Consider the following 14,869-nt stretch of genomic DNA (forward strand, 5'->3'; position numbering starts at 1 on the left):
AGAAAAAAAGATCAACAATGAACAATCTTCTTGGCATGTGGCCTGTTTATACCATTAGAATACTGTCTGTTGTCGACCGGTCAGCAGACTGCAACATTTTGTTGCCAGGAGATCATCCTCCATCCAAAAGCCTGATTAAATGAAGAAAAATAAAAATTTCTGCACTGTTAAGACACCAAATGACATAAAACGGAGATCATTGAGCAATTTTATTTTTGCTAAAAAGCAGCTCAGCTGTTTTTTCTGCTCAATGTCATCATGTGACTGAGAACTGAGAACTACCAGTACTTGTAAGTCATGTGACAAGACTAAGTGTGTCAGAGCTAACATCCTAACTATCCCATTCTCATAGAATTTGACAGGGAGTTCAGTGGACTGAAATCCTGCCCGTAGTCGCATTAGTTTCGCTCGTTTTTTGCTCTGTCCTTCTGTTACACGTTGTTTTTTCATAACCATGGTGACAACACTCAAGACTGCATTACAGTATTTCCTTATACAAGGGCAGGCAATCTGTGCTCAAGTGAAAATTGGGCAGGAAGTCTTATTTGGAAGGCCAGACACAATAAACTATACTATAGGCAGGAAGTGTGGTATTGTTGTAAAGTGAGCCTGGCCATTGTTCATTGGTGAGCCTTTTGTGATATCATTAGGCTTATTTAGTGGTTAGCCAGGCCCATGTGCACTCTGGTCTCTCGTTGTGTTGACATTTGTATTCGATCTCATTTCAAATTCAGATTTGTGTGGTATGTGCTTGCATTTTACCCAAATAAGTTTTAATTTATGCAATCATATAATATTGCTAGGTAATTATAATTCCATCTCAGGAATTGGGTCAATACTGAGCTATAATTAGAATATAACAGTAATCCTCATTTCATCCAGAAGGTGTTGTCCAATCCGTCAGTTGATTCTGCACCCGTTTCATCACGTGTGTCAATGACCTATCATTGTATTATATGACTGTTTGTTTGCTATGCCTTCAGTAGTTACTTTTTTACACAAAATAACAAAACATTTAGAATCTAAAATACCACTTCATGCTGAATAAGTCATAGACACTTATAAGGCTGAGTTAATATTTTTAGAAGTATAGCTTGAGTCTTGAAGTGATAAATGCAAACATGAAAGGCTTTCTCCTAAAGGATTCTGCCAGTCTGAAAGTGCCTGCATCCTGCAACCCTGCTGAGCTGGTGGAACTTGCTTTGAAGAAGTGGTTGACCACTCATGGGCACAAGGAGGAGGCATGGACAGGACAGTATGTACTGAGAGTCAGCCATTGCATGGAGTTCCTCTGTGGAGACCATGCTCTCTGTGAATACAAGGTCAGTGAGTGCATGTTGTTGTAGTTTGTTGTTTGTTTACACATTTTAGAGAAACAATGAAGGTAGTTAAGAGCACAGAATGAAAAAAGAGCTTTTGGCTAAATAGCTGTTCTGCTTATTATATGTAATTAAGCAGGGCTTCTTCTTTTTTTTTTTTATGAATACGTATTAGTTATGCTTATTCCCTTGCCATTGGTCATTTGTATTTTGTACAAGTTGCATATATCCTGTCTTCTCTGTAGTATATACGCACTTGCATGAAGGCGAAGGAGTCTCCGCACCTTACCCTGGTCTCCTCCAGCACAGTCAAGGCCATGTTTGAAAAGGAAATTACTGCCATTGGAGCAGTAGTCAGTCGGAAGTCCTCCAACCCACCTTTGCCGCTACCTCCCAAAAGAAGGGTTCCCATGGTGAGTCAATGATGTGCTTCCCTCTCATGTAGCTAAATAAGGTGATTAGAAACACAGTGCAGTGCTGTTCTCCACACTACAAATCACAGTCAAAATAATAAACCTATTGTTAATATAGCTCTTCAAATTGCACTCCTTGGAATAATTGGAAACTAAATATTTAACCCTAAACATTGTTTACAAGTAAATTATCAGACGTTTTATTTTACTTTTGACTTTTTCAAAAATATTAATTGCTTTGGCAGCATTAGTAGTGTAGTGATTCACATAGCAGCGTTTCAGACAGCTGGCCCAGGATCTATTACCTCCTAATGCCCCAGTCTGTCCATTTATTGATTATCTGCGCCTCTTGTCTGCTTGGATAGGCTCCAGCTTTTTTCCTTGACCCATAATAGGATAAATGGTATAATGCTTATTCATTTTTAATATCCATCCATCCATTTCGTGTACCACTTATCCTCACAAGGGTCCCGGGCGTCCTGGAGCTTATCCCAGCTATCTTGGAGCGAGAGGCAGGGTACACCCTGAACTGGTCGCCAGCCAATCGCAGGACACACATAAACAAACAACCATTCGCACTCACATTCACACCTACGAGCAATTTAGTCTTCACTCAACCTACCACGCATGTTTTTGAGATGTGGGAGGAAACCAGAGTGCCCAGAGAAAACCCATGCAGGCACGGGGAGAACATGCAAACTCCACACAGTCGAGGCCGGGATTTGAACCCCGGTCCTCAGAACTGAGGCAGATGTGCTAAACCAGTCGTCCACCGTGTAATTTGCGTTGAGAATGCCCAGATGCCCTTTTTCAAGCGATTCTATTTGGTCTACATAAAAACATGTAAGTTGTGGCAGTGCATGGAAAGAGAGAAAAAAAATTCCAACAAACCAACCTCTTTTGGAGTGAAACTTTTGACTGAAATTTTGTAATATTCAACATTTCTACAGGAGGTATTTATTTTCACAGAATTGTAGTGTGAACATGGCACACCATTTTATGTTAGTGTGCTCCTGAAACTTGGCATCGTTTGGCTTTCACAAGTGTATCAATGTCATTTAAGTGTTGTCAGTGCACCCTCCAGTGGACAAAATTAGCAACAAAAGTTACTTTTATTGAAAAATAGCAGTGAATGTGTTCTCCATCCCCACTGGCCAGTTTGGAATCCCGATGGGCCTGTTCTGGCCCGCAGGCCGTATGTTTGATAGGATGCCTTAGCTCTTCTACAAAAAAACCCAAACAAATAAAATAAAATAATGTGAACTGCGAAACAATAAACAAAGTGGGAAAACAGTCAAATCTTTTCAATCGTCTCTCTTTTATTTTGTGTGTGGCGTTTTTGTTACACAAGGTGGGCCCATTCTCATACACACACATGCACTACTCACGGTTCTGGAACTCACGGCTGAAAAAACAAATACTCGTTGCAGTCCTGTTTGGTCTATGTTGTGCCCAATAACGTGAGTACAACGACTGTGTGCCAATGGTACTTTATTCAAATTCTGTCTTGCGCATGTGCACGTTCCATAATGTATTTGTATGACTTGGCGGGGGCTCAGACTTGGTCCTTTAAAACCCGGAAAGGCCATATTGCTGTTCAGCTGAGTTGAGTGGGTAGGTGCAAGGGCTCAGACTCACCCTCTAAATCCCCATTCTCTATTCATATTCACAGTAGTGACTGACTTCCAAATCAGAGTCAAATCATTACTCTTTGTATTATTCTGAAATAATGACAAATGAATGAATTGAAATTGCCAGTGCGGTGGGCGACTGGTTAGCACAACTGCCTCACAGTTCTGGGGTATTATGCAATACACAGGTGTCAAACTCAAGGCCCGGGGACCAGATCTGGCCCACCACATCATTTTGTGTGGGCCACGAAAGCCAATTTTGTGTGTCAACTTCCATGATGCTTCTAAAATCTGTACCAAATCTTAAAATTGTCTTATTCAATAAAGCCGGAACGGTGAACGACTGGTTAGCACATCTGCCTCACAGTTCTGAGGACCGGGGTTCAAATCTCACCTGTGTGGAGTTTGCATGTTCTCCCGGTGCCTATGTGGGTTTTCTCCGGCTACTCCGGTTTCCTCCCACATCCCAAAAACTTGTCTGGTAGGTTAATTGAATACTCTAAGGTGCTTGTAGGTGTGAATGTGAGTGCAAATGGTTGTTTGTTTCTATGTGCCCTGCAATTGGCTGGCGACCGGTTCAGGGTGTACCCCGCATCCCGCCCGAAGATAGCTGGGATAGGCTCCAGCAGCCCCCGACCCTAGTGAGGATAAGCGGTACAGAAAATGGATGGATGGATGAACTGAAATAATCACTTATTTATTCATTTATCTGACAATATGTGCCCCCAAACATGCAGCCCACCACACACAAACGCATATTTTGTATGTACTATATATATAAATGTATGACAGTATATTTTGCTCCTGTATTCATTGTATGTTTCTCCTCCTACAGCATGCACAGATTTGTGTGTGGAACGTTCCAAGCCCATTTAAGATAGTTCTATTGAAAGGCAGCAAGGTGAACGCAGAGGAGACCGCTAAGGTACACTTACACTCTTCTTTTGGCCACAATACATCCATAATGGGCGGCACGGTGGCCGACAGGTTAGCATATCGGCCTCACAGTTCTGCGAACCGGGGTCAAATCCTGGCCTCGCCTGTGTGGAGTTTGCATGTTCTCCCAGTGCCTGCCTGGGTTTCCTCCCACATCCCAAAAATATGCGTGGTAGGTTGATTAACAACTGTAAATTGCCCATAGGTGTGTATGTGAGTGCGAGTGGTTGTTTGTTTATAACTGCCCTGCGATTGGCTGGCAACCAATTCAGGGTGTACTCTTGCCCAAAGATAGCTTGGATAGGCTCCAGCACACCCGCGACCCTAGTGAGGGGAACCGGTGCAGAAAATGGATGGGTGGATGGATATATCCATAACACTCATTTACATTGTCACTCCCTTGAAAAAGAAACATTGAAAGTAGAACACAGCCTGATGTTGTGCATATTGATACTTACTCATACTCACTAACAGTACCTGTATAATATCCAACTATGAAACCGATTATTTATATTTAATATTTCTAGCCCCATCCTTTAGGTGCTAATCGGTCATTAAATCAAACTGTATTTCTTTGTGGTGGTGCCTAGGTTCAAGTCAGGGCCGGGCTTTTTCATGGAACAGAGCTGCTGTGCAAACCAGCTGTGAGCAGTGAGAGCAGTGGACGTTCAGAGCACACATGGAAAGAAAGCACATTAGAGTTTGACATCTCGGTCTGTGACCTGCCGCGGATGACACGCCTCTGCTTCGCCATTTATGCCGTCATGGATAAGGTCAAGAAGCAGAAGTCCACCAAAAACGCCCATCCAAACAAGTACCAGACCATTCGCAAGGCAGGAAAAGTGGTAAGAAGCGAACAGGTACACAGACTTTTACAGATATCCTTGATTCATAACTTCTGTCTTTGTGACGTAGCACTACCCCATTGCCTGGGTTAACACAATGGTGTTTGACTACAAAGGTCAGCTAAAGATAGGAGATATCATCCTTCACTGCTGGTCTTCATTTCCTGGTATTATACTCCACAACCGTTGACTTGTTTGCTTTATATTTGAATGCAATGAAAAGCTAGTCAACTTCAGTAATTTAATTGTTTTCTTTTGTTTTGGACAGATGAACTTGAAGAGATGCTGAACCCCATAGGAACTATTCAGACCAATCCGTACACTGAAAATGCCACAGCTCTGCACATCAATTTCCTAGAATACTCACCGCACCCCATCATTTTCCCTCCCTTTGACAAGGTCAGACGACAGTAAGCAATTGTACTGTTGTTCTCCTTACAATCATGTCGCTTTGACATTTTGGACACATGAATAAGCTTTGATAATTTTGTACCCAGAGTATGTTTTATTGTCTGATAGGTGGCTGAGTGTGTCTCTTCATACTTGTTTACAGATCCTGGAAAAAGCTGCAGAAATTGCCAGAGCAAGTGACTGTTCATCTATGGTAAGTGAATGTACATTAGGATGTAGTTGCATAATGAAAATCCAAATAATGGCCAAATAATGAAAATCAAGTAATGATGCTGTTAAATAAGACCCCTGCCTCTATGCCCCACACTACTCTTTGAAACCCATTGTTCTTTCTGGCGGGGTGTAACAGAAAAAGAAAACTAGTCTCCAATCAGATTACTTGCTTACTTTTTCCTGCCTTACTTACCCCTCAACCTGAAACCCACCCCTGGGCGTGGACAGCCCATTACATAATCCTGTGTTTGGCATGTCCAAACGCAACTTGTCAATGTGAGGTCTCCCTGTGAACATATGAATAACATACCAACTACAGCTCTGTGTTTCTTTTCCAATGCTCAATTTGTGAGGTAAAGCAAAGCAATTTATATAGCCCATTTCATACACAAGATAACTCAATGTCCTTTACATGATTAAAAGCATTTAAAAACCAAGAAAAAAAATAGGAGTACAATTAAAATGTACAGTGCAAGAAATATAATTTAAAAGTGGAAATGCTCTAAAAAGCATGAGGGAAAAAAAGAAGAGTTTTTAACCTGGACTTAAAAACATTCACACTTGGGGCTGATGTCACTTCTGTTGGCAACTTATTCCATTTGTGTCATCTGATTTGACGATAATATAGTCAAATCAGATTACAGAATAGTATAGTCACGATACTATTCTTTGTCAAAATGCACTTGGATGTGATTTGTTAAAACAAAATCAATAAATACATGTTTATAATAAATTTCAGTCAACTTTCATAAAATGGTTCATTTGTGTTTAATTTATTATTATTTTAACCTTTAACTATCCTGGTAATGCAATTGAAAACAGATTCTCATTTCCAATATCGATATGTTAATTTACAATGGTAATGGTTCGAGGAATGTCAGGCCGAATGGTTGGCACCCATACATTTTCATCTGGCCCTCTTTGCAAAAAGTTTGGACACCCCTGCCATAGGTCATTGTCATTCGATTCCCAATAGTTACAAAATAACTCGTTTCCTCCAGGTAGGATTTGAACCATTTAAGGACTGTCCTACCCACGTTTCCAACCTGTTCAGCAGTATATTATGATCTACCATATCAAAAGCCGCACTGAGGTCCAACAAGACCAGAATTTCCCGAGTCAGTATTCAACGTTATATCATTTAGCACTTTAATAAGAGCAGATTCTGTACTGTGATGAGATCGGGAAAAGTCAATTTAAGTTCAAGAAATTGCTGAGTTGATTAAAAATTTCTGAACAATCATGGCTGTGAAAGGGAGATTTGAGATGGGTCTCTAGCTTGCTAACATGGAACCATCCAGCGTTCTATTTTTTAGAAGACCCTTAATGGCAGCTACTTTAAGAGATTCAGGAAACTCGCCTGACTGAAGTGAGCAATGGATTATTTGCTGCAAATCAGCTAGCACAGACTTCGCAATAGCTTTTGAAAAAATCAGATGGTATTGACTCAAGACAGCTCGTTGATGGTTTCAGCTGCTGAACCGTTTTCTCGACAGTTTTTTTGGTCAACTGTATCAAATTCTGACATGTTAATAGAGTTTTTCCTGGGTGGCTTCAGATGTAGTATCATTTTATCATTTTGCGCTGATATTTAACCTGATGTATTGTATTTTTTCACTAAAATAACAAGCAAATTCATGGCATTTATCTGCTGTTAGGAGTTCTTCAGCTATCTAATTCGGGGGGTTGTGAGCTTGTCAACCACAGCGAACAGAGTGCCAGTATTGTTGAAGTTTAAGTTCTTACTGATGATTTCAGAAGTGTTGCTGTCTAGCCTTGACAAACTATTGGTTAAAATTACAAAGACTTTTTCTGTAGAGGTCATAGTCAATTTGGAGTTTAGTTTTTCTCCACTTAGGTTCTGCTTTCCTACACTTTGATTTAGAGGTCTTTACCATCATAGTGCTCCTCCACGGTGTTCTAGGTCACCTCAAGATTGTCTTAGATTTAATAGGAGCGACAGCATTCATGACATTTGAGATTTTTCAGGTGAAATTATCCAAAAGTTCAACTGTCTCAGCATTCACAGTTTGTGGCGGTACTCTCATTTATGTACCTCGTCTTAATAGACATAGAGGTTGTCTGAACTTTTGGAAGAATCTGTAATTGAAAGAATACACAAAAATGGTCAGCCATATCCTTAATGTCAATTGATTAGCATTTCAACATCCTTTGAGATGACCAGGTCTAAGATGTGACCTTCAGTGTGGGTTGGACTCTTAATAAGTTGAGAGAGGTCAAATGTGTCTAGTATAGCAGAGAGTTCTGTAGATTATTTTTCCATGTTATTGTCAACATGAATGTTACAAAGTCTCCCGTTATGACAAAATAGTTTTCGTCAGTACAAATAACTGACAGCAGTTCTGAAAAGTCCTCCATAAATGTTCTATTGTATCTTGGAAGCCTATAAATTATTAAAACAATAACCTTCGGGTCACCTTTAACTAAAAAAAAAAAACAAAAAAAAGATATTCAAAAGAGCTAAAATCACCCAGTATAATTTCTTTACACTGAAATAATGACTTAAAAATAAGAGCAATACCACTGCCTTTTTTCCCTATTTGACAGTTGTTCATAAAATTTTAATTTGCTGGTTTTGCCTAATTTTAAATTGTATTATAGCTCCTTTCTGTTAAACGCGTTTCATTTAATAACAAAACGTCCAGATCATATGTTGTAATGATGTCATTAATCAACATTGATTTATTACCCAGTGACCTTGAGATAACTTGAGACAATGGTTTGATAGATTCACATTTTATCCTTTAAGTTTGTAGTTCTACTTTTTTTGTGCCATATTTCTTTGACCAACTTTCTGTCCCTTGTAATTACAGGGATGAATAATGCCTGATCTTCATAGGGGTCTGACTGATTATGCAAAAGACCCCACAGATATCAGTCAGATTTGCAGAAAAGGTTCTTCATGGCTGAAGGAGGGGCCCTCCGCATCTTAGTGGATGGTGGTTTCAGGCGAGGGGGGATGGGAGGAAGTTCTTGGCGTGGTGTGGGCTTGACTCGAATATTGACAATAGCCTTCACCCTGTCTGTCAGACCTAACATGGCATTTAGGCTAGTAGAGAGTGAGTTTTGCATTGGGCTTTGCTCCAATGTGGCAGGGAGGGGTGTGGGAGATTGAAAGTGCTGCCTCATCCCATTTCGTGCCTCCAATTGGTTGAGTGACGCTGATAAATCCATCTGCGACTCATGTCGCCTTAGTGTAGTGTGTGGTTTACATAGCTCTACAAGTGTTGATAAGTTAATTTGTTTGTCTACTAAACACGTATATAATACATCCATCCATCCATTTTCTGAGCCGCTTCTCCTCACTAGCGTCGCGGGCATGCTGGAGCCTATCCCAGCTGTCATCGGGCAGGAGGCAGGGTACACCCTGAACTGGTTGCCAGCCAATCGCAGGGCACATACAAACAAACAACCATTCGCACTCACATTCACACCTACGGGCAATTTAGATTCTCCAATTAATGCATGTTTTTGGGATGTGGGAGGAAACCGGAGTGCCCGGAGAAAACCCATGCAGGCACGGGGAGAACATGTAAACTCCACACAGGCGGGGCCCCGCGGGGATTGAACCCGGGTCCTCAGAACTGTGAGGCTGACGCTATAACCAGTCGTCCACCGTGCCGCCATATATAATACATGTATTGTAAAATTTAAAAAATGGCAGTGGGTCCTGATGACATTCCTGTGGAGGTGTGGAAGCATCTAGGAGAGGTGGCTGTGGAGTTTTTGACCAGCTTGTTCAATAGAATTCTAGTGGGTGAGAGGATGCCTGAGGAATGGAGGAAAAGTGTGCTGGTGCCCATTTTTTAAGAACAAGGGTGATGTGCAGAGCTGTGGGAACTATAGAGGAATAAAGTTGATGAGCCACACAATGAAGTTATGGGAAAGAGTAGTGGAGACTCAGGACAGAAGTGAGTATTTGCGAGCAACAGTATGGTTTCATGCCTAGAAAGAGTACCACAGATGCATTATTTGCCTTGAGGATGTTGATGGGAAAGTACGGAGAAGGTCAGAAGGAGCTACATTGTGTATTTGTAGATCTAGAGAAAGCCTATGACAGAGTACCCAGAGAGGAACTGTGGTACTGCATGCGGAGGTCTGGAGTGGCAGAGAAGTATGTTAGAATAATACAGGACATGTACAAGGGCAGCAGAACAGTAGTAAGGTGTGCTGTAGGTGTGACAGACGAATTTAAGGTGGAGGTGGGACTGCATCAGGGATCAGCTCTGAGCCCCTTCCTGTTTGCAGTGGTGATGGATAGGCTGGCAGATGAGGTTAGGCTGGAATCCCCGTGGACCATGATGTTTGCAGATGACATTGTGATCTGCAGTGAAAGCAGGGAGCAGGTAGAGGAACGGTTAGAAAGATGGAGGCATGCACTGGAAAGCAGAGGAATGAAGATTAGCCAAAGTAAGATAATATATGTGCATGAATGAGAGGGGTGGTGGGGGAAGAGTGAGGCAAGGGTGGAGGACTTTAAATACTTGGGGTCAACAGTCCAGAGCAATGGTGAGTGTGGTCAGGAAGTGAAGAAACTGGTCCAAGCAGGTTGGAACGGGTGGATGAAGGTATCAGGTGTGTTATGTGACAGAAGAGTCTCTGCTAGGATGAAGGGCAAAGTTTATAAAACAGTGGTGAGGCCAGCCATGATGTACGGATTAGAGACAGTGGCACGAAAGAGACAACAGGAAGCAGAGCTGGAGGTGGCGGAAATGAAGATGTTGAGGTCCACTCTCAGAGTGACCAGGTTGGATAAAATTAGAAATTAGCTCATCAGCGGGACAGCCAAGGTTTGATGTTTTGGAGACAAAGTTAGAAAGAGCAGACTTCGATGGTTTGGACACGCCCAGAGGAGAGAGAGTCAGTACATTGGTAGAAGGATGATGAGGATGGAGCTGCCAGGCAAGAGAGTTAGAGGAAGACCAAAGAGAAGGTTGATGGATGTCGTGAGGGAAGACATGAGGGCAGTTGGCGTTTGAGAGGAGGTTGCAGGAGATAGGCTTACATGGAAAAGGATGACGCGCTGTGGTGACCCCTAAGGGGACAAGCCGAAAGGAAAAGAAGATTGTCAAATTAAAAATATTTGTATTTATTTATTTTATTTTTTTACCTCGACGTGTTTATTTTTGATGGATTAAATCCATGGAAACGACAAAAAATAGGGCATGTTAAGACACGTCTGCCACCTAGTTGTCATTTATAGTAACTACAATCATTCTACCTCATTTCTTTTAACTATTCTCATCTCTTTATAATTTTTTACGTTACATCATTTTCTTCAGGGTCGTGGAGTTAAGAAGTTTTACATTGAGCTGAAGGAGATCATGGGGCGGGATCCTCTCTCTCAGCTGTGTGAGAATGAGAAGGACTTGATCTGGACACTGCGCTACGACTGCCGAGAAAATTTCCCTCAGTCACTGCCCAAGCTGCTGCTCTCTGTCAAGTGGAGCAAACATGAGGACATGGCCCAGGTTTGCAAAAAAAGAAAAACATCATCCCATGTGCTTGACTATAAAAATGGGTGTGTTATGGAGTGGAGTGTTTGCTACAGAAGATCACCAGTGTGGCATTAATAAATAAAGGACTGTATCTAGAATGTGACTATTATAAGTGAATCAGAAGCATAGTAAAGTATGTAGTTTTCACATGGTCATTGCAAGTTGCAACATTACATGCCCTCAGATTATCAGGAAGTGTTTAAATGTTCCATATAGTTATTTAATGTGTTTGTGTGTGTGTGCTTCTCAGCTGCAAGCACTGCTTCAGATTTGGCCCAAACTGTGTCCAAGAGATGCGCTGGAGCTTCTGGATTTTAACTACCCAGATCAATATGTCCGAGAGTACGCTGTACGCTGTTTGTATGATATGAGGTAAGCATAAATACTGTCCCAATTCTAAAATGTTATTCTTTTATCGTCCTCTGTCCCTCTTGCCTTACTTCTATCAATATTTCCAATACCTTTCACTTCAATCATGTTACCTGCCTGTCGTTTTTTTCTCAAATTGTCAGTCGTCGTTAGTGTAGGAATCTGACCAAATATTGACTCTTCCTTCCCACTTGTTCTTCTTAAGTAATGAGGAGCTGTCACAGTACTTGCTACAGTTGGTGCAGGTGTTGCGCTATGAGCCCTATTATGACTGTGCCCTTACCCACTTCCTGCTGGAGCGAGCCCAGGGGAACCGCAAGATTGGGCACTTCCTCTTCTGGCACTTACGGTAAGTTTGTTTGTTTACATTCGAAAGAGGAGGGTTTTTTGTTGTTGTTGTTGGTTGTTTTTATTTTATTTCTTACAAAGTGAAATTGCAAGGGGGTGTTGACACACGTTTTCACTTGTTGATCATACTTTGTCTCTGCTGCCACCTACAGGTCAGAAATCCACATGCCTGCTGTTTCAGTTCAGTTTGCCCTCATGCTTGAAGCCTACTGTCGAGGCAGTATCCCTCATATTGAGGTTCTAAAGAAACAGGTATAAACGTAATTCTTAGTTGTCTTTAAACACATCGAGCTTCAGATGGGATTTCTTTCGAATACTGTAATTAACCTACTAGACATGATGTGGACCAGAATAATCCAAATATAGTCAACTCTGTCGCATTAGATTTGTGGTATTTATAGCCTGCCACACTGACAATAGCATCACCCTCCTGTCCTTTAACCTTTGCCCTGTGTACTGCTCTGACAGTGGGTCCCTTAGAAGTCCTCCTACTTCCTCTTAAACCCTGTCATGCATGAGCCACTTCCTGTTTTGAAGAGTATACAAACTAGGTTGTCATTATATAGCTGACTCTGTGTGTTTGAGAACATGCATGCCATCAGTGTTTTTTGTTTCAATAGTAGAGACTCAACAGTGGGAATCAATGATTTACTGTTTAAATTATGACTCATCTGATGATTGGAAACAATGTAAATGTAAAACAACAAAACCATTTTTGAATATTTTCCAACTAGGTGGAAGCCCTGAGTAAGCTAAAATCAGTGAATGAGCTAATAAAGCTGGGAACCATGAAGAATGCTCGGGGTAAGACAAAGGAGGCAATGTTGACCAAGGAGGCCATGATGACTTGCCTAAGGCAGAGTGGCTACTCAGAGACTCTGTCTGACCTCCACTCTCCTCTAAATCCCAACATCCTGCTGTCAGGCATGAAGTGAGAGAACACTCTAGCAATGTCGGCCAAAGTGTCAAGTTGTCAACTTTTTGAACATGCTCAATCCTTATTTGTCAGTGTGGAAAAGTGTCGCTACATGGACTCCAAGATGAAGCCACTTTGGATTGTTTACAATAACAAGTTGCTGGCTGGAGACACCTTGGGAATCATCTTCAAGAATGGGGATGGTAGGAGAAGTCAGGAGAGGGGGCAGGGTTTTTAAGTCAGTTTTTTTCTCATTTGGCTATTTCTCTCCCCACCCCCCCAGATCTAAGACAAGATATGTTGACACTGCAGATTTTGAGGTTAATGGATTTGCTATGGAAGGAGGCTAATCTCGATCTCAGGTGAGTGTGTGTGCGTGTGTTAGTCTCTGTCAGCGTGTTTGCTCCTGCTCTCGAAAGGAAAGGGGAGCCTCTGGTAGCTGGCTGCAAAGAAGAGGCACTTGACTACCCTGTGCTGGTTTGACTTTTATTACTTTAGACTTTGATGCACACATGCAGTCAAAGACAAGCACGCACACACCATCTTTTGATCCGAACAAAATCCACATTCTCACAAATTCTCTTGTTGTCTTCCTCATAGGGGAAGTTCTTTTGGAAGTTTCTTCAGATTAGACACTTTTACAAAGAGATGGATATGCATCTTGATTATTAGGTGCCTGTGACACCTACATAATGCAGCCAACAGAATTTGTCACCATCAGCATAATGCCAGCTCACCATTCAAATTTACATATACATTTTCTCTTCTCATGGATTTCTGAAAAGCATCTGTGTATCTAGAAAAGCACTGTATAAAACAAATGTATTATCTTATTATTACATAGCAATCCTATGTTTGATAATTTAGGTGGTCATTGTTTCAAATCATCTTCTCTGCTGTTCAGATTTGTCCTATTTCAATTATTAGTCAGCATAGCTTTCTTGCTACTGTCATTGCTGATCGATTCATCCCCTTAAAGCAGTGGCTCTTAACCTTGTTGGAGGTACTGAACCCCGCAGGTTTCATACGTGCATTCACAGAACCCCTCGTGATTGGGAAAACTATATTTCAAATTCAAAACAGGTGTATACAGACCCTTTCCAAAAAATTTGAATATCATGGAAAAGTTTACTTCCATAATTCCATTAAAAAAGTTAAACTTTCATAGATTAACGTACAACCCCAATTCCAATGAAGTTGGGACGTTGTGTTAAACATAAATAAAAACAGAATACAATGATTTGCAAATCATGTTCGACCTATATTTATTTGAATACACTACAAAGACAAGATATTCAATGTTCAAACTGATAAACTTTGTTTTTAGCAAATAATCATTAACTTAGAATTTTATGGCTGCAACACATTCCAAAAAAGCTGGGACAGGGTCATGTTTACCATGTGTTACATCACCTAACCATTCAATAAACGTTTGGGAATTGAGGACACAAATTGTTGAAGCTTTGTAGGTGGAATTCTTTCCCATTCTTGCTTGATGTACAGCTTCAGCTGTTCAACGGTCCAGGCTCTCTGTTGTCATATTTTACGCTTCATAATGCGCCACACATTTTATATGGGAGAATTGTCTGGACTGCAGCCAGGACAGTCTAGTACCCGCACTCTTTTACTACGAAGCCACGCTGTTGTAGCACGTGCAGAATGTGGTTTGGCATTGTCTTGCTGAAGTAAGCAGGGGTGTCCATGAAAAAGACGTTTGGATGGCAGCATATGTTTGTCCAAAAACCTGTATGTACCTTTCAGCATTAATGGTGCCAAAGGTGCCTTCACAGATGTGTAAGTTACCCATGCCATTGGAACTAACACAGCCCCATACCATCACAGATGCTGGCTTTTGAACTTTGTATCCATAACAGTCTGGATGGTTATTTTCCTCTTTGGCCCGGAGGACACGACGTCCAGAATTGCTAAAAACAATTTGAAATGTGGAC

At 41.3% G+C, this 14,869-nt stretch overlaps 1 protein-coding gene across 4 annotated transcripts in view; it reads left to right on the forward strand.

The window, feature by feature from the left end:
- Positions 1-14,869, forward strand: part of pik3cb (phosphatidylinositol-4,5-bisphosphate 3-kinase, catalytic subunit beta) — an 85,213-nt gene that overhangs the window by 59,334 nt on the left and 11,010 nt on the right. For all 4 annotated transcript variants that reach the window (XM_061681115.1, XM_061681114.1, XM_061681117.1 and 1 more), the window contains 14 exons: positions 1,143-1,322; positions 1,565-1,732; positions 4,199-4,288; positions 4,890-5,144; positions 5,215-5,311; positions 5,413-5,543; positions 5,698-5,748; positions 11,072-11,260; positions 11,538-11,659; positions 11,862-12,005; positions 12,157-12,256; positions 12,739-12,935; positions 13,014-13,123; positions 13,204-13,282. In XM_061681115.1, the coding sequence (XP_061537099.1) occupies positions 1,143-1,322; positions 1,565-1,732; positions 4,199-4,288; positions 4,890-5,144; positions 5,215-5,311; positions 5,413-5,543; positions 5,698-5,748; positions 11,072-11,260; positions 11,538-11,659; positions 11,862-12,005; positions 12,157-12,256; positions 12,739-12,935; positions 13,014-13,123; positions 13,204-13,282 (1,913 nt within the window). The remainder of the gene's footprint in view (positions 1-1,142; positions 1,323-1,564; positions 1,733-4,198; positions 4,289-4,889; positions 5,145-5,214; positions 5,312-5,412; positions 5,544-5,697; positions 5,749-11,071; positions 11,261-11,537; positions 11,660-11,861; positions 12,006-12,156; positions 12,257-12,738; positions 12,936-13,013; positions 13,124-13,203; positions 13,283-14,869) is intronic.

This window comes from Phycodurus eques, chromosome 7 (genome assembly GCF_024500275.1).
Source record: "Phycodurus eques isolate BA_2022a chromosome 7, UOR_Pequ_1.1, whole genome shotgun sequence".
In the NCBI taxonomy this organism is placed as follows: domain Eukaryota; kingdom Metazoa; phylum Chordata; class Actinopteri; order Syngnathiformes; family Syngnathidae; genus Phycodurus; species Phycodurus eques.